Source organism: Polypterus senegalus, chromosome 2 (assembly GCF_016835505.1).
Source record: "Polypterus senegalus isolate Bchr_013 chromosome 2, ASM1683550v1, whole genome shotgun sequence".
Taxonomy (NCBI): Eukaryota; Metazoa; Chordata; class Cladistia; order Polypteriformes; family Polypteridae; genus Polypterus; species Polypterus senegalus.
The window spans coordinates 151,230,932-151,251,689 of record NC_053155.1 but is presented as its reverse complement, the minus strand read 5'-3'; the positions used below and the strand labels follow the sequence as shown (position 1 = coordinate 151,251,689).

At 36.2% G+C, this 20,758-nt stretch overlaps 1 protein-coding gene across 3 annotated transcripts in view; it reads left to right on the top strand.

The window, feature by feature from the left end:
- Window positions 1–78: 78 nt before the first annotated feature.
- Window positions 79–20,758, top strand: part of cep97 (centrosomal protein 97) — a 42,402-nt gene continuing 21,722 nt past the window's right edge. Inside the window, exons 1-8 of one of the 3 annotated variants that reach the window (XM_039744822.1) lie at window positions 79–820; window positions 2,006–2,148; window positions 2,442–2,600; window positions 13,631–13,732; window positions 17,729–17,842; window positions 18,575–18,741; window positions 19,321–19,485; window positions 20,174–20,307. In XM_039744822.1, the coding sequence (XP_039600756.1) occupies window positions 787–820; window positions 2,006–2,148; window positions 2,442–2,600; window positions 13,631–13,732; window positions 17,729–17,842; window positions 18,575–18,741; window positions 19,321–19,485; window positions 20,174–20,307 (1,018 nt within the window). In that variant the 5' untranslated portion in view covers window positions 79–786. Of the gene's footprint in view, window positions 821–2,005; window positions 2,149–2,441; window positions 2,601–2,755; window positions 2,802–13,630; window positions 13,733–17,728; window positions 17,843–18,574; window positions 18,742–19,320; window positions 19,486–20,173; window positions 20,308–20,758 lie in introns of those variants that run through there. The other 2 variants (XM_039744820.1, XM_039744823.1) reach the window with 2 other exon arrangements.

Sequence of the window (20,758 nt, the reverse complement as noted above, 5' to 3'; positions counted from 1 at the left end):
TTAGTAATATTATTTTGAAGTAGAATTATTACGACCAATCGGCAGCTAAAGCCGTTGCCTGGCGTTAGACAAGCGGGAAGTATGGCGGCTATTGAAGACACAACAGAAGCGAAAATGGCATTCCGGAAAGGTGCGTAGAGTTATCGTTGCAATATATGACTCGCATATATCACCTTAATACGGAGTATAACTGTGCGGTGTTATTAGTTTAAGTTTTGTTATACTGCAGAATTCCACGACCAAAATATAAAACAAAGCTTGACCCAATTCTGTTTTGAGTGCAAACAGGGTAACTAGGCAATGCCTCACGGTCAATGTAGTTTTATTGGGGACGAGTGTGTATTTGGACAGATTTGCTTTTGAACAGATGAGAACTACAAATCACATTGTGCTTTGCGCCACTTTCCGTATCTTTTTGCCATCGGGCAGATTGGAACATGACAGTAGCAAGGATGCAGTTGTACACGGCGGAGTACTCTTCTTGTCCACGTTAAGGATCGAGGCTGGATCAGTTGTATTTTAGATTTCAGATTAAATATGTACTATTTCTTAGTTTCCTACGCGATTTTACTGAATTCTTCGGTCCACCGCAGTTGTCCCTAAAATACAGCAAATGGTCAATCGCAGTGCTGCTAGAGGCAAATAGACAAACATTTAAGTTCGAAGAATGCTGGCTCCTTTTTAAAGTAGACGTTGATTAAAGTTGTCTGTGCATTTAGTTTTAAAAGTTTGATACGACTTATTTAAAATTAGCGAGTAAATTCGGTGTTTTTTTTACCGTCCACGATGGTAATCTCCGGCTTGACACAAGACAAAAACGGTAGGTATTTTAATGTAATCTTTTCGCATATATTTTTCATGTTGTAGAATAGCTAAATATCACTAGTTTTTTTTTTATACCAACATGATAACTATCCCTGCTTTAAAGTCGGCACCTCATTTTATTTCGCACCGACCGGAATTGAACACATATCTTTCGTTGTAATATAACAGACAATGCCAGTAAGTTGATTGAGTTTTATTGAATTATTAGTTATTCTTAAGTTTTTTTCATAATTGCGCCACTTTTGACATTACTGCTAGGTGATGTTGTCATAACGCCAAATGAAACGAGTGTGTTATAGGCTGTTACTGCTAAACAAATAACAAGGAACAACACAATTCTCAATTTTCTGAAACTACTTAGCAATATAATGAAAACAGTCAGCAGGCAGATACGTGTTCACTTAAAAAAAAAAAAAAAACTATAGAAGAATACGTATTTCAAATGATTACATCACCAACTTTGAAGAAACAGAAGAGCAAATTATGAAATTTGTAAAAGGAACAAATAGCTTGATTTTAGGTGCTTGGTATTACTTGTTTCTTTCTTTTGGGAATGGTACAGGCATTAGCCTTGTTAACAAGTCTTGTAGAAACTGGAGACCTTAGAAATGGTACTTTTAAAAACTTCTACAGAGGTACTCCTCAAGAACAGATTCTCTTCAGCCAACAAAGATGATGCATAGGTTGAAATAATCTTTTAAAATCAGCTGTAAGTTAATAATGTTTTACAGTTTACCATAGATCAGAACAGAGAAATAATGGACATGAGTACAAGTATACTTGTTTTGTATACTTTTAAAGAGTTATTAAAATATAAACAATAAAGCAATATATTTCTCACAGCTAATCATAATAATTTGAGCATTTCAAAATTTTCACTTTTAAATTCACTATAACACTGGTGATAGCTGGAAAAACAGTTAGTTGAAAATACAGTTGTCCATGAGAGCTGTTGTTCATTCTCATATAGTTTAAGGGACATCTTTTTAATATTTCTGTTCGCTCAAAATTGTAATAATGCATTTTATTATGGGTATTTTACCAGCTTTGAGCTGTACAGTAAACTTTAACATATTAAGTCTGATCAGTGAAGAAAATGAAATAAAGGTAAGCAAAACAAACTCATTTTATAGCTGATGATATGTTTTGGTGATGTATAACAATTGTCTATTATTTTAAGCTGCTGTGGTGGATCTGTCGGGTCAGGGAATCCAGAAACTGGATGATTCATTTCCATGTCCTTCTGGCTGTCACACATTAATCCTCGACAAAAACCAGATAATAAAACTAGAACATCTGGAAAAATGCAAAGATTTAATGCAGGTATTATGCAAAAAAATATTTACTATATTTACATTCTTTCTGTTATTAGCAAGTTTTTCTGTCCTTCTGTGGTTTTGTGCATTTTCTGTTGAATATTCTAACACATAACTAAAAATTAAATGCATTACAATTTGTGTCAGCGTTAAATACATTGTGATATTCTCTGCAAATCTCAAGTAAAGAAATTAATTATCTAAAAATTGTGATGTGTATTTCATTGATAATAATTTGAAGTAAATAAAATTGTCATTTTTCATGTTAATGTTCTTTTTCTTTTCCATCTTTTTGTATAGTTGTCTGTGGCAAACAATCGGATTGTACGACTGATGGGATTATGTAGATTAACCAATCTCAGGGTCCTGAATTTACCTAACAATAGTATTGGCTTTATTGAAGGTTTGAAGGATCTAGTTCATTTGGAGTGGTTTAATTTGGGTGGGAATAATATCAAGGTGAGTGCATTCCCAAACATTTAATAATAACAAGTTTTCTCGGGCATATGTAGTCCATGCCAAAAAGATCACACTTCAATGTATTAATCTGATTTGCCTAAAACCAGCCAGCATTGTCAGGTTTATAATAATTATTTTCTATATTTGTTTCATAGAAGCATTCTAGTGGCAGTCTTGAGAATATCAGGCTAAAAATAAAAGGTAATAATGGCCAGACATAGTTAAAGAGTCAAGTCATTGTGACCTCTGGATGCTTATTCTGCTGCTGTAGAATACTAAAAATTCCTCAATTACATGATTTTTTCAGTTATAGAAATAGTGTAATTAAGTATGTTTTATAGGCACAGGAATTATTGCCAGGTGCTCAGCCCAGTTTGGCACAGAATATATTGGCTGCTTGGATATAACTTTTTCAGACTGTGTTCAGAATGACAGACAGATCATGTGCTGGTTGCAGTAAGGTTGTTCCACCCAGGAGGAAAGATCTGGGGAGCCAGAGGAACAACACCAAGGAAGGGATGGTGGGTCATGCAACGGCAGGTTGTCCTAGCTCCTATGTCAATTACTTTTACCATATGTAGAGATTTTGTGACCTCCACGGATTGCAGGATAATGCATCAGAGCCACTGACTTGATAGGACTCTGTTCATGGCACTCTTTATATCATTTATTTTTGAACTGTTCCTTGGCCAGTTGCATTTGGATTGGTGCTGGGTTAGAGCAGTCTAAACTGTAGCAGATTTGTGCTAGTTTGCTTTCAGCCTAACTTGTATATTTTCAGATTATTGAATTACTGCATATTCTAAATTTTAAATAGTAAGGCTTAGTTGATCCAGAAACTAATTACACAAACGAGTCTGAAAGAATAGGTCGCATTTCATCAGTCATGGTATATTTTCCACCATTTATGCAATTTATTGTAGACAACTTGACAGAGTTACAGGAAGGCAGAGTTAACTCTTGATATAAGTGAAAGATATGGGAAACGTATGTATGAGTTTTTTTTTTTGAAGCAATAGTCTTATGATTCGTGAAATGAGCAGAAGCAATTGTAAGGCAAAGAAAAAGTTAGATATTATTCTTAAACTGTTGTATATGAAACATGTGTTATTCTCAGACATGCACTTTGTAATAGTGAAACTGCATATGGAGATTTTTTTGTGCAATTCTAGTCTAAAAGCTAAAGACCCTGTCCTGTCTTGTAAGGAAATTGAACTTTCTTAGCATTGAACAAAAGCGATTACTTGGAGAGCTAATTTAGGCTACTAAATTCTCAAAAATATTGATTGATAAAGTTGATTTATTTGAATTCTTCAAGTTAAGTAGATAATTGTGTGATTGTGGACACTGGCCAAAGTTAAGGGAAAATGCATTAAATTATGTTGATTGTAGAATTAATTTCTTCCCAAAAGGGTCCTGGACGTATGGAACAAATTGGTACTAAGTCATGCAATTTTGTTTAAGTGTAATCTTGACAGCGTTTCAGAAGTATCTGGATAATATGTGATGATAAGATAGCCATTGAACTTGATGAACAAAAAGGTCACTTCTCATTTGTGAAACTTGAGAATTTTTTTAAATTTAAGAAATTTGTGAGCCAATTCATGAATGAATGAATGCAAATGTGACAATCAGCCAGTTTATATAAGATCTTTCTTAAGCTTATATTTATATTACTGTCTCTCTATTATAAAAAAAAAATCCTGTGGGAGAGAATGACTAGGAGACGATACGTGATCTTCACTTTAAGATCATGGAAGACAAATAAAAGACCTGCGAGACGAAAGATCGCAGGGATATAGAACATGAGATTCTTCCAAGACACGCCCTACTTACAAGCAATATCAGAGCATGGCCGGCAAAAAAAATCAGTAGTGTAAAGGGAAGCAGCACACACAGATACAGGTGTCTCAGTGCATATAAAGCATATAAAGAACAATACGTTATAAATGAAACGTCGACAATTAAAAGATTGCGTTGGCACAAACAAAAGGAAATTAATCATCAGGACCAGGTGTAATTGAAAAAATAGCAGGACAAAGTGAGGTTAGAAATAAAAGGCAAAGAGCCGAAAACAAAGTCTTTTCGCATTTGCATCATTCAATGCACAAAACCTAGATTTACACAATAATTGAACATTTGCTATGAGAATCTGTGGTCCCGCAACAGTTAAAGCAATGATAAGTTTAATTTCGAAGAAAACACAATTCAGTGAGGTGTATATTTATGATCACAGAGAATCGAGCACAACGCGAGCAGCAGAGACACGAAGTGGCAAAAAGGAGAGAGGCTATACAGGCTTTAAAATGATCAAAGGAGCAGTATAGGAGCAGCTACTACTAACCACGCGTGGGGCCGGAAATAAAGGACAATTATTGTTTTTACAATGTCATGCAAGACAAGGCAGTGAGCCATCATTTAAAATAAGTCCACAGACATCTAACCAAGCAGTTGTTGGATTGCATTTGGCAGACAAGCATCATGTGCTCCCAGCTCTTAAAACAACGACATGTGACAAGCAGAATAGGCAGCTCGCAAGCAGCAAAAAGATAGCAGATGATTCAACGGCATATCCTTAGCATGTGTTCAGCCACCCCCCCTTCACAACGTGAGCAACATTATATGTCTGGCGAGAAAGAGATATAACCACGCACGGGGCCGGAAATAAAGGACAAGTATTGTTTTTACAAAAGTTTTTAAAGTAAAAGTGAATATAATGCATATGTAACAATTCCCATGAAAATAGCAATCTCTTTAAATTGTATATCCAATAAACCAAACACAGGGGAGGGCGAGCGAAGCGAGCTGGGGGTGGAGCCCCTAGTATTGTATAAAAAAAAAAAAATCTTCGGACAATACTTTTTCAGAGAGATGAGACGAGACATTTTCAGAGAGATAATTTCAAGTCCCGTGAGATGAGACTTTGTGTTAAGAGATGAATTGAAACCTAACAGGCCCAAGCGGGGGCGGAAAGAAAAGACAAACAGTAGAAGAAGAAAAGACAAAGAGTAGAAGTAGAACATCGTAAAGAGGTTCAAAAATGTTGGCGTGATACACATGCAGAGCAGGTTAATGATTATGAAAGTACTAAAATTCAATAGTCTCAAAAAACAAATAGTAAAGATCGCATTAGCGCTAACAAATGGAAATTACTCCATAAAATAACGGAACAGCGAAAAGAGATCAAATATATGGACATACAGTAGGTAATATGGCTGAAGTTTGTAGATATTGTTCGGCCCTAAAAGTTTAAGTCTGAGACTTGTAGTTCGTCTAATTCGTGTTTCCATCAGGGAAAAGTAGTGTTTCTTCCAAATGAAGAGGCATATCTGTAAGAAATAAAAGATATGTTATTTGGATGAAAGTGAAATCCACAAACACTACAGGCAAAATATCCGAATCCACAATAATCTTTTCGTGTTCACATCATTCAATGCTCAAAATGTAGATTTACAGGAGTCAGGACCATACCCTATGAGAATCTGTGGTCCTACAACAATTAAAGGTACTACAAGTTTAATTTCAAAGAAATGACAATTCGGTCTGGTTTATATTTATGATCACGAAGAAGCGATGCAACATAGAATCGAAAGAGTTAAACAATCAAACGTATTAGAAATTCTACAGCCAATAATGGATACAAATCCATACATCCAAAAATATTGCACTTTACATGAAATTTATCTGCAAAACACGTAAAAAGAAGTTTTCTTGGATTTCTATATGAATCTGAAAGATCACACTTGCATATATAATAATACCAACATGTGATGAGTTGTTAGTGATATGAGTTTTGAAAGGTGGAGATACCAAAGACAGAGTTGATATTCATGTTTATCCAAAAGCACAGCACAATTCATCGCAAGTGGCAGATCCGGGAAATGTTTGATACACTACAGCTTTGTTGCTGGACATTCATTATTCTTGAGGTATAATTATAAATATGGATTACCATTTTAATTATGTAGTATTTATTTCTTACCAAATTTTGAGCTGTATGAAACACAGCAACAAAAAAAACAAAGTACAAATGTATCAAATGTTCATAACTAGTTTATCAAGACACAAGACTAACCTGTTTATCAGGTTTATAAGTAAAATATACAATTTGCTTATCAAGAGTTGACACTTATCTTCCAATCTTCGACGCCTGTTTAATGTAATGTACTCCCCAACAAAGTCAAAAACCCCAGAAATACTATTATCATTGGATGCAGAAAAAGCATTTGACATGACTGAATGGAAATACCTTTTCACTACATTAGAGAAATTTGGGTTTGGCCCGAACATTTGTTCATGGATCAAACTACTGTATACCAATCCAGAAGCTTCAGTTTGTATCAACAACATTTGTTCAGATTACTTTAAACTAGAACGAGGTACCAGACAGGGATGCCCATTGTCACCAATGTTATTTGCAATTGCCATTGAACCACTGGTGGTTTAATGTCAAAATGCTGATCAGATAAAAGGGATTATCAGAGAAGGACTGGAACAGAAAATCTCTCTATATGCAGATGATATGGTACTGTATATATCAGACCCACAAAATTCTGTGGCTGCAGTCTTAACAGCACTTACAGAATTTCAAAATATCTCTGGTCTCAGAATTAATCTGAATAAAAATGTACTCTTTCCAGTGAATTCTAAGCATATAATATTAGATTAGACACCCTACCTTTTATCATTGCAGAACAGTTTAAATACCTTGGGGTAAACATTACAAGTAAACACAAAACTCTTTATCAACAAAATTTTGCAGTCTGCATGGAAAAAATTAAGCAAGACTTGAATAGATGGTCAACCCTTCATCTCACTCTAGCTGGAAGAATTAACATTGTTAAAATGAATATTCTTCCTAAGCTTCTTTTTTTATTTCAAAACATTTCAATATACATCAATAAATCATTTTTTAAGCAATTAGATTCAACAATAACCTCATTTATTTGGAACTCAAAACATCTACGTATCCAAAGAGCGACCCTACAAAGACCAAAGGCAGAAGGTGGCATGGCTCTACCTAACTTTTTCAGTTTTATTACTGGGCAGCAAACATACAAGCTATAAAAACTTGGACACAAATAGATGAACATACAAAGGCCTGGTCCGCAATAGAAGTAAAATCCTGCAGTACTTCTTTATATTCCCTGCTTTGTGTCCCAATAAATGCACGTTATCGGCAATATACTAACAACAAAATTTCTCTTTTTTTTTAACTTTCGCCAAGTTTGAAATTTTCTTCTTTTTAGTAATTCTGGTGTTTGTTTGAGGGGAGCTGTGTTGTATTTATTTATTGAACATCTGTAAAAGGCAAAATTTACTCCTTAAGACAAATAAAGATCTAAATAAAAGATTATTATTATAAAATATTATTATAAAAGATTATTATTACAATTAATGCATTTTTCTCAATTGAAGTGTGCTTTTATTAACCATAGGCATTTACTTGGTTAATTGAAGATGTATTTTACAAAAAAACAAAAGAAGGATCTACAACAGTGTCTCCCAGAGATGCTTACAATATGGAACCAGACCAAACATGCAATTTACAGTTTAAATAATCTTTTATCACAGCTTTTCTAGTGGAGCAATACTTCTTCTGAACTCCAGTCAAGATGGCTAGCATATATTGTGTTTTGATGTAAACAAAAAGCTATATGGTATACGTTAAGGAGCCAGTTGGTAGTGCTTGTGGGAGTATGTTGAGCAGAACAGTCCAGAAGTAAAACTTGTGTCTGTAGCTGTTTAGTAGGAAATGGCATTTTTTGATAAAATGGTACAGAAGGGCATACACAGAATTAGCAATTTAGACATTTAAGAGGCTAGCTACTAATAACCATACTTTTTTAGATGAGATGTTATTGCAATGCTATATGTAATGGAATGAAGTGATGTTGGATGCTTTATGGCTGTCACGCATTCCCAAAATTCATTTGACGCATCCTCCAAGAATGTTCTCAGAAATTAACATGATCCATGTGCTAGTTGCAGTTATCAGCAAAAAATCGGGGGGTGCAGTGTGATCAAGTGATGTCAGAGTCTCTCTTTACTATCAACATGTGACAAAAAGGCGCTTTGCAGATTCTACAGGACTGATGTGCATGTTTCAGTGTTTGAGGAATGGTTCAATGTGGTGAAGCACACATACAAATGCATTCGTGATTAAAGTGGAGAATTCGGCTTTAATCTCGATGAAATACATTAAAGTATGTATATTACATTTTTACAGATAAATTTTTAACTTGATTTAAATAAGGAATACTTTTAACAACTACACATATCAGGGTAGCATGGTGGCGGAGCTGTAGCACTGCTGCCTTTCAGGGAGTCATGTCCCTGGTGTTCACTGCCTGGAAGTTGCATGTTTTCCTATTGGGTTTCCACAGTGTGCTCCCGTTACTTCCAAAGGCATGAACATTTGGGGATTTGGTGATGCTAAAATGATGCTTGAGTGTGTGGGTGTGCGCTTGTGTTCACTTTGTGATGAATTGATGCCTCATCCATAGATTGTTTCTGCCTCACACCCGATGCATGCTGGAATAGGTGTGTTCCTGGATTGACAGATGTAATCATTAAACATCCATCCTTTTCAGAGATATTGTGGCAAGGTGTCCTTGGAATTTAATAGATGTTTCAGGCCATTCACAACACAAGGAAACCGAACATTTTCTCACCGTAAAGGTATCTCACACTGCCACTTGGTGGAATCTCCCAGATTTATGTAAATTACGCACACAAGTATAAATAGTAGAACACTTGTGTAGCGGTAACATCCGCAGGAGCATGGGTCATGTTGTGTGAAGTATAAACCCAGCCTTAGAAATGGAATGTCTCGCAAATAAAAAAAAAAAACACAGTGAAAAGGATTTGGAAAAGCCCTGGCAATTATGTATTCACTTTCATTGTTACTTGCAGGAATAACCTTTGCTTCAAAGTGGACATATATGGTTAAATTTGGGCTTTGTTTCTCACTTCATTTAGTTTTCTATTGTCTACAGTTCTTTGGAGATTTTTTGTACAATTGCTAAAAATGCCTTTGCATAACAAAGCAAATTGCATAAACAAATGAAGGCATGTCACAATTATGAAAAAGTAAGTTGAAAAACAAAAATACAAATCTTGATTGATTGAATTTAATTTTTGGGATTTGATATTTGACAGGAAAAAAAAAATTTTCTAGGTGTGGTAAAAGTATATGCCATGACAATCCTATATTGGCTATGGATGCAAGAAATAGAAGTGATTTTATACTGGAAAGATAATATAATGGAAATAATAATATAATATTGTCAAACTCCCTTAATCAGGGTTCTGGGGGGGACGACAGGTGGAACACAGTGAGCAAACATAAACGAGAAAATATTTCCTCATGTTTAATGGCTTCTCTATAAACATAGCTTTATTATTACCATGTGGTCCTACACAACTCTCCTGGGGCCTCTTGCATAAGGCCGTGCGTAGAATTCGCACTATAACATGACATAAGCACAAAAGCCGAAATGTGCTTACGCACAGAAAAATGCAGACACAGGAATCTGTGCATTCGCTAACTTCCGCGTTCTTCCGCTACATAAATCCCGGTCAGCATGAAAAGTAACGCTTGTGCACACATCTGCTGTCCCGCCCCAACTCCTCCCAGAATTACTCCTCTTTGAATATGTAATTCAATATAAATAGCCCTTAATCTCAGCATTCTGTGAAAAGACAATGGGAAAAGAAAGAGGGGAAAATGGAAGATTTTCAGCGAATACCAAGAGGAGGCAATGAAAAACGTACTGTTTGTTGGTTTAAACAGTGGTATAAACAACAAAAGGAAGCTGATCGAGTGACATAGCGTGTCAGAGAAACTCGAAAGCTCAAGTTCACAAAGTCGCACAGTGCCTGAAATAAAAATGAAATTAAATATCAAAGTCGCTGTGAAAAGGCGAGTCGTAGCCCACCGTCTGAGTGTCATATGAAAGCTTATTAGGGTACAGAGGAAAAAAAAAAAAGGCAAACAGTGGGGAAAAAAGCACAAAATGTCAACTTCAATCTCGAAATTTCCACTTTAATCACGTAGTTTATTTTGTCATTAAAGTAGAACATCATAAACTTCATCTTAAAATCGTTTAACTAGTTTCTCAAATCACATCGTAAGTAAAGTAGCACATTAAATGCTTTGTTTTGTATGTGTTCTTCTATGTGCTCTGTGTGTGAATCACTACGTGCTTCTTAAACCGGCTTTCTCTACCTCCGACAGGACACAGAATCCATTACATTCGCGATATTACAGCTCTCTGAATAACTAAAATACTGAGATGTATACGTGATATCATTTTCATGATGATAGGAGTTAAAACACATTATTAAACATGGGAACACGGTGGCGTAGTGATTGTGCGCCACCTTCGATGAAATAATTTATTGCAGCAGTACTCCAGGGCAGCTCTAGGCTCGTGGTGGCCCTGGGCAGAGAAAGAATCGGTGGCTTCTTCGCCCGCCAATGTCAATATGGTATCTTATGCACGGCAGATGGCCACGTCTGTTGCGGACTCTGCTGGGCCGCCTTGTGCTCATGACACAAGCGTTTAACTTTTGCCTAAATTTGCCTCTGCATATTTTCTCTTTCTGTTTTATATTCAATATATATTGGCGTGGTGGCCCAGTGCAGGTGCACAGTTTGCATATGCCTAAGGCCGCCCCAGCAGTACTGTTTATTTCTAACGTACTAACCTCCAATTCCTGTCCTTCCTTTTCTTTCTCCAAGTAACCGATCGCCACACGATCAGCTCTGTAATGGATGTTAAGCCATCTGTAAGCTTATAACAACGATTCTTCAAAACTTTTAAGAAACATTGAAATATCTTCCTAGTACATGTTTAATTATTCTATCCTTCACGCCAGTCCCAGTGAAGCATACAGTGCATGGCAGGAACAATCTGTGAGCAGAGCGCCAGATCCTTGCTAGCGCAGCAACACCGTATCCTTTAATTATTAACAATATAGATTATTTAAATTAAGTTAAACGTTTTATCTGTATAATATAATAAACATATTTTGCTGCATTTCATCTTAAAAAATAATATCGTCATCATATGTAAATACGCGCTTTACAAAGTGGCTCAGGTTGTGCAATATTATAACTGTAGTGCAAGTTTACAGTGAGGTAATTGTACTTATAAGTACAAACAGTTCTACAAGGAGCACTTGATGGACTGATTGAGTGCGTTTAGAGCTCTTGGGATGAAACTGTTTCTGAACCGCGAGGTCCATACAGGAAAAGTTTGAAGCGTTTGCCATGTGAGAAGTAGTTCAAATAGGAAGCATGGCTGAGGCAGCGTGTGCTTGATGCTGTATGCCAATAATTCTCTTTCCGATCAGCTTCTCTGAGTGGTGCAGTGAGAGTAATATGGAAATAGATGATCCACTGTGGCAACCCCTAATGGGAGCATCTGAAAGAAGAAAAAGAAGGTGCAGTGAGAGTAACAACGCTAAAGCAGCTGTGGTATTTGGAATAGTTTGACCATTCTGTGGACCATTATATTGTTACAGGTTAATTACAATCAGATGCATTAAACTAATAAACAATATGCGGTTAATTTCAGTGTATTTATATATCCGTGTCAGGAAAAGAAAGGATAACCACACAGGAACGATAGCTCTGCTTTGACGCTGGGTGCCACCAGTCTGCAAAACTGAGTGGAGAACTTGCGTATGGCAGGGTATGAGGTACCGTGGAAAAGTGCATGGCTTTACGCCAAGTTCAGGTTTTATACATCGTGATTTGAACGTGGAAACATACTTGCGCAACATTTCTGTGCGTAAGCTCCGTTTATACATGAGGTCCCTGGTCACTGTCCTTTATGTCTAACTAGCAGAATACCCGCGCTTCGCAGCGGAGAAGTAGTGTGTTAAAGAAGTTATGAAAAAGAAAAGGAAAAATTTTAAAAATAACGTAACATGATTGTTAATGTAATTGTTTTGTCATTGATATGAGTGTTGTTCTCATATATATATAATATATATATGAGAACAACACTCATACCCTGGACTCTTTTCTTTCAGCCAGTTGAGTCTTTGTCAGTCACTAGCACCTTAATGATGAGCTAATTTGCCATATAGCCAGAAAGGACCTTACTGCAGTATTCCAGATACTGTACAGTGTAGAAGCACTGAGTCTGTTAGTTTATAACTCCCTCTAGTGGCTCATGGTACTCTTGCACATCCATGGTTTGAGCACCATATAATATATAAGGACAGATGAAGCACAGATTGGCTGTGCTTAGCAATAGATTAGAGCATCCAAGTATAATTGAATAGGATAGCATTCTGTCCTCTAATTATGCCTAGGTCTTTTATTATATGAAAACAATCTTGCTAACATCATTTAACATATTGAGGGTTGCTTTGTATTAACTTTTAATGCTTATAAGCTTGGTGCTCCCTAATGGTTATATTCTTTAGCATAGCTTGCTCAATTCAAGACGATAATAATAATATTGAGACATGCAAGTCCTTTAGAGTTGCCACCTGATTCTCTCTGCCCTCTCAATATACTCTTTGTCTGGTGATTAGATTTAGGAGAACTTGATCTAATGATCTGAGAGATTTCCTGTTGCTGCTGTTACCTTCTGCTTCTTAATTAGCCTTGACTGTGTTGAAACAAATATTGAATGTTTTTATAATGTTTTAATATACATATCCTTGATCTTTGGAAAACTGTTATGTATACCACCTTAAAACAGCAGTTTTTGTTATCAATTATCCACCAAACTTAGCCAGCTTATTGGTTGGATAAGCTAACAGGTTTTCCATAGACAGTTTACAACTGGTACTTTTAAAGAATGAATGCATTCATTTTCATTTTTAGTTAAGGTTAAGAATTTTAAAGTGCATGTATACAGGTTAAAAATGTTTTGAAGGTTCAGACTGTTAGACTAGAAATGTGAAACTTTTTAAAAGAATTTACTGGCTGTTTAGAGTCACTGTATCTATTCATCAGCAAGTTCTGTTTTGAATTGTGTAATAAAATATATTATTCATATCTTTAGGTTATTGAACAAATGAACCATTGTGTGGCTCTTAAGCATCTGGACTTGTCAGACAATAACATTTCACAAATAGGAGACCTTTCAAAGCTTTCATCTCTCAAGGTGAGGCATACCTGCTTTAAACAATGTAGTGTGAAAATGTTCTCATTTAATTTTTGATATGTGCTGTAAACATGTATTGTAAAAATATTCAGGTAAATTTTGAACACATTACCCTTTAGCAGAAGTGCAACAGTTTGGTAGTACATTGATAGGAAATGCTCAATTTTTAAATATGATTCTACTGCTGTCTGTCTTTGTTTAAGACTCAATTATTTTGTCTTTTTTATCTTATCTATCTTATCTAACTAACTAACTAATTAACTAACCTTTTTTAACCTGCTTAAATGTTTTTTTTAGTTTGGATAGCGAGGTGCCATTGCAGGATATACACTGTAGACATAACAATAAACTTTAAATTGAACTCATGCAGTCACTCTTATAACTACAGTATATTTTAAGGTCACAAATTAGCCTGACCTTTATGTCTTTAAAATGTAGATGGAAAGCCAGTTTCCTTCAGCCTCAACTACCTTGTATTAGAATAAGCAGGTGTTTAGAATTAATTTAATACATGCACATATTTTTCAAAGACACCTTGTTATTGTCATATATTCCTTTTCTGTCAATCATCATCGTCATATTACAGTGGTCAAAATTTTGGAGACACCTACAAACAGAAAGCATACATGCACATGCCATGAATACATCACTCCTACACAGCACATGTAGTGATCAGAAAAGTGTTAAAAGTGTATTATATTTTACTTCTTCAAAGTAACCACCTTTGCCTTGTTTGACAGTATTACATACTCTTGGCATTTTCTTAACCAGTGTGAGTTTGTCACCTTGGGTAGTTTTTTAACAGTTACCTACTGCAGTTCTCTCTTCTAAATTGTTGTTCCACAGTCTGGAGATGAGTTTTGGGTCATTGACCTGCTTGAAATACAAATGACCGCCCAATTAGGTACAAACCAGTTGGGATGGCTTGTTGCTGCAGAATGCTGTGGTAGCCATTATGGTTAAATATGTCTGTAAATGAACCACAGAGAAGATCATAAAAAAATAATTGTTGGAGAAATAACAATTTGAAGTGAGACCGTCTATTCAGGCGTTAGTCCAAGATTAGATTAAACCAAGATGGAGGTTGAGGTGGCAAATGCGGAAGGGGGTGCTCTCAGGTGACTGGAACCTGGTAGTAACATCCAACATCTTAGATTCTTCACCCGTCAGATTTATGAACAGATTAAGAGAAAAATCATTACACGCTACACTTTCGCCACCATATGACAAGCCCAGATATTGTCTTACAAGTGCACGTGTGTGAGAGTGCTTTAAATTCGAAATAAATTGCTGGTAGTACCATCAACAAAGTAGTCCTCTACCTTCTTCCCCTTCGTTACAGTGAGAATTACCCATACAAATATTGCCTGTTCACTTTCTTTGTGTTTCAAGAAGACTTGGAGGTTGCAACCAAAACATGGAGAACGTGGCCATTTTGCGGACCGGCGGCGGTTCGTGCGGAGAACCGCTCCCGCGGGGTTGTGCAAACGCCGCTCCCGCGGTGAGTGTGTGGGGTCCGCTGCTGCGTCGGGCCGTCCACAGACTAATTTTTTTTCTCCAGGTCTCTCTCTTGAAGCAGACGGGGCATCCTGCCGACTACGCCACTGTGGAACTGGCCCCGGACACAGACCGACGGACATCGTTAGTTCACCCAACACACGTTTATTTACACAAATATTTACTAATGAGTTCAGTGCACGTCCCAGTGCCTCCAGCACCGATCCCCCAAAGTCCAGGCCTCACAGTCACCAAATGCCTTTCCTTCTGGCCGCCTCCACTCCACTTTCGAGCTCCGTCCACTTCCACCCGACTCTTGCTGATGACAGAAGGGAGGCGGTCCCTTAAATAGAAACCCGGATGGGCTCCAGATGCTTTCCCGGCAATCCCACGTGGATACACCCTCATGTGGCGGAAGTGCCGGCTGTTCACCCAGAAGCCCTCCGGGTGTCCCCAATCTTCTTCTCCCCAGGGTTCTTCAGGTACCGGGGCGCCACCTGGCGGTGGCCAAGGGCCCTTTCAGGGCTGCGCACAAGCCCTCCTGCGGTCCTCCTGGACGTTCCGGCTGGGCTCCACCCCCAGCCGCATGCGACACTGCTCAATACTGATTACTTGCAACATCAAATTGGTTGGATTAGCTCGTTAATCCTTGAACTTCATAGACAGGTGTGTCCAATCATGAGAAAAGGTATTTAACTCTCCTCTGAAGAGTGACAGCATGGGATCCTCAAAGCAACTCTCAAAAGATATGAAAACAAAGATTGTTCAGTATCATGGTTTAGGGGAAGGCTACAAAAAGCTATCTCAGAGGTTTAAACTGTCAGTTTCAACTGTAAGGAATGTAATCAGGAAATGGAAGGCCACAGGCACAGTTGCTGCTGGAAGGCCAAGAATAATACAGGAGCGGCATATGCGCAGAATTATGAGAATGGTTACAGACAACCCACAGATCACCTCCAAGAACATCTTGCTGTAGATGGTGTATCTGTAAATTGTTCTACAATTTAGCGCAGTTTTCACAAAGAACATCTGTATGGCAGGGTGATGAGAAAGAAGCCCTTTCTGCACTCATGCCACAAACAGAGTCGCTTGTTGTATGCAGATGCTCATTTAAACAAGCCAGATTCATTTTGGAACAAAGTGCTTTAGACTGATGAGACAAAATTGAGTTATTTGGTCATAACAAAAAGCACTTTGCATGGCGGAAGAAGAACACTGCATTCCAAGAAAAACACCTGCTACCTACTGTTAAATTTGGTGTAAGTTTCATCATGCTGTGGGGCTGTGTGGCTAGTTCAGGGACTGGAGCCTTTGTTAAAGTTGAGGATCGGATAAATTCTACCTAGTATCAACAAATTCTTTAGGATAATGTTCAAGCATCAGTCACAAAGTTGAAGTTATGCAGGGGCTGGATATTCCAATGAGACAAATATCCAAAACACAGTTTGAAATCTAGTGTGAAAGGCATTCACGCAGAGGGAGAAGTACAATGTTCTGGAATGGCCGATCATTGAAAATCTATGGGATGACTTGAAGCAGGCTGTCCATGCTCGGCAGTCATCAAATTTAACTGAGCTGGAGATATTTTGTATGGAAGAATGGTCAAAAATACTTCCATCCAGAATCCAGACACTCATCAAAGGCTATAGGAGGTGTCTAGAGGCTGTTATATTTGCATAAGGAGGCTCAACTAACTATTGATGTAATATCTCTGTTGGGGTTCAAATTTATGCACCTGTCTAATTTTGTTATGATGCATATTTTCTGTTAATCCAATAAACTTAATTTCACTGACAAAATACTACTGTTTCCATAGGTTATGTCATATATTAAAAAGGAAGTCGCTACTTTGAAAGATCAGCTAATGATAAACAAAAATCCAAAGAATTAAGAGGGGTTCCCAAACTTTTTTATATGACTGTAGTTATTAGGATGATATCATGATTGTGGTTCAATGTTTTCTAACTCTAAATTTCATAAGTTCTAAATTAAAACTGCTTCTTCACATAGTGCATTTAAAAATTGAATTAATAGATTTTTGTTTTTTAAAGAAATCCATACATAGGGATTAGATTTAGAGTTAAGATGAAAAAAATTCTTTAAAATTGTGGAAAACCTATTCAGTAATTGACATACAAACATTTTAACTATCACTGTAAAGATAAAATTGAAATTAACATTAGATGCTGCTTTTTTTTGACAACTTACTATACTTTTTTAATCTTCGCGTTTTCACTAATGGATGGTGGAGGAACTGTAGTAAGTGAAATATAAGTGCTTCATAATAAATTGTAAACAGTTACCTTACTGTAATTCTATATTACCTTGTATTTTCTTGTGTTTTAATTTTATAAATACATTGGTAAAATATTTTAATGTAGGTTGTGTTATGTGATCACATTTATGAAGTATGTATTTTCTTCTGATCGTAATTTTGCCTGTACATTTTTATTTTTATATTCGTGAAATTGTATAATAACAGTTTATCATCTACTACAGACACTTCTGCTACATGGAAATAGCATCACAACGCTACGCCAGGTGCCTACTCACTTACCTACAGGACTGTCAATTCTTTCACTTGCAGAAAATGAAATAAGAGATCTTAATGAGGTAATATATTTCGGTTTGCTTTGTTATACTTTCAAAAGCTATAATGTATTTATAGGTTACACTATAAATATCATGCAGAAACTATACAGGTATATGTGTGTATGAGGTGTGATGGGGGTAGGGGCGGGAATGTGTATGTACCAAAGATCTACAAACGCACACTCTAGACTGGAATAAACAGATCTGGGAATGTTTTTATTATGTTATATAATGTAATATCTAAGAGATGCTTGGCTAACCATGAGACTTGATTCTGCAGACATTCTTTAAAAACAGATATATTGGCAGTTTTTATGCTATTTTAAAGATTTTTTTTAACCTATGATATTATTTATCCTTCAACACAGTGGTGAGTGTCTTTTGAAGTGGGGAAAGTTCTTATGCAGACTTAATTTTCTGGAGGTGAAGATAAGCAAACTAAACATGACTTCTTTCTTTCTGCTAGTCAACATCTTTCCTCCATGACATTTGTGTGTGATAATTTGGTCACTCCACCTGTGATTGCCTTATTTGCACACTTCTGCAAAGAGAGGAGGATGATATCTGAGACATCCAGAATTTTTACTGCTCTTTTTTGAAACAAAACAAACCTCAACATCCACAATTTCAAGTATAGCTTTGGCTGGTAGTGTTTTACTCAACTTAAAAACTATTAGTCTTCACAGTGTTATCTTAGTTGATGATCCTGTTGTACTGAATTTATTTTTTATGGTAGTGTTGTTTTCCTTTTAGGTGACTTACCTTGGCTCCCTACCTGAACTCGAACAACTGTCTATAATGAGTAATCCCTGTGTGATGAGCACGCCGTCCTTGCCTGGATATGACTATCGGCCCTATATTGTTAGTTGGTGTCTCAACCTGAAAGTTCTGGATGGTTATATAGTGTCACAAAAGGAAGGGTATGTCCTGAATTCTATTTTATACTGTGCAGTTTTTCATTTTTGTTGAACTGTGATTTGCTTCAGTGTAAATTATTTTCATGTACTTGTTAATTTTGTTTGTTTTAGTTATCAACAAAGTGTTGTTTGATTTTTATACATTGATGACCATAGTGATTTTTGTTAATGTTTTTGTCTTTTGTGAACAAAAACGTTTAACAGCAAACTGCTTGTTAATCCTATTTCAGAAATTTCAGAAATTACTGTTAATGGTGTTTTAAGTAACTGTAAAAGGCATGTTTTGTGTTTTAGTGCAGGTATGTATGCTCATTATACATCCTGAATGTGTGGAATCCATATAGCCTTCTAAAAAAAATTTCTTCTACTTAACACCATCATTCTCACAGTAATGTGGATGAAACAAGTGTTGTTTTAAGTTCAGTGGAATCATTAATTCTTCATATAGTATTTTATTTTTAAGATGTATTTTAAAAGACATATAGTGATTGTTGAATTTTTCATTCAGCTTTTACTTTTCAAATCTGTTTCTATCATTTTTGTGTTGTATGATGTGTGATGTTTTTTCTTTTTATACATTAGTTTGAAGGCAGAATGGCTTTACAGTCATGGGAAAGGAAGGTCCTTTAGGCCAGGCCAGCATATTCCACTGGTACAATACTTGGCATCTGTCTGCCCTTTGACATCATCTCCGGCTTTGCAATCTGCAGAGGATGCCAAATTAGAAAAAATACTAAACAAACAAAGGTGTGTTCCTACTGATATTTTCCAAAAGTCACATTTTTATAATGAGTGGTATGTTATTCAGCCCTACCAAGTCAAACCAGTAACCTAATAAACATATCGGTAAAATGAGGGACATTGTATGAAATGTTTAACTTTTGAAGACAGTGTTTATTCTTAGGCTCAAATGTAGTACTTTTACTTTACTTTTTGTTGGCTTCACATAAGTAGCTGCAAAGCTTTTTCAAAAATAAACCAGTATAGTTAATGGTAATTAAAGCTGGTGCAAAGCTTATGGATCCTTTACTTAATGGGATGCCAGACTATCACAGACTAGTATAACCAGTCTGTCACAAGATTTATGTGTTTGTGTATAAATAGTTCTTGTGGAAGAAATGTAGCAATTTATCTTGCACACCTTTTTCTGTTCAAGATTACCATTTTAATACTCATGTTTTTGTCTACACTTAATACCCCATAAAGAGAGAGGGTGTGCTACATGTGTTTATGCAAAGAATAATGTGTGAGGTTACCCTGTCCAGGTTTTGTTCCTTCCATGTGCATTTATGCTGTCATGATACATTTAGATTCTGAATTGGTTTAACTGGGTTTGAAAATATTATGCTATATATTAGGTGAATGAATTGCATTGAAATTTTAAACCAGGTCAAGTTAAAAAAAATCTTTTTTTTTGTTTTTTTTTTGTCACTAGACTTCATCAGGAACAGCTGCTTCAACAGATTCAAAGAGGGTATCCAGCCTCCTCCTCAACACCAGAAAGACCTGCTAGTCTCCCAGTGGAACAACATAGTCCATCACATATGCCAGTGGAGCCTTCTGAAAGAGGTGGACATTATTATATGTTTAATATGTTCAGCCCTTGTTATGGGATTCGGAGAGTAAAAGATTAATCAGAATTGGCATGTGTATAAATTTAAATTACATTCACTACGCTGAGTCTAAAATATATTGTGTTACAATTCGCTTACTTTTTAAAAGCACTTTTAACTTAGACATTTTTTCAAATACAATCAGATTCATAAGTATTTGGACAGTGACACAATTTTCATAATTTTGGCTCTGTATGCGACCACAATAGATTTGAAACAAAGCAATGAAGATTGAAGCATAGACTTTCGGCATTAATTCAGGGAGTCTAACAAAAATATTGAGCTGCTTAGAAAAGACAGACATTTTTATACATGGTCACACTATTTTCAGGAGCTCAAAAGTATTTGGACAAATTAACATAATTATAAATATAATGATCATTTTCAGTATTTGAATATGCCCATCT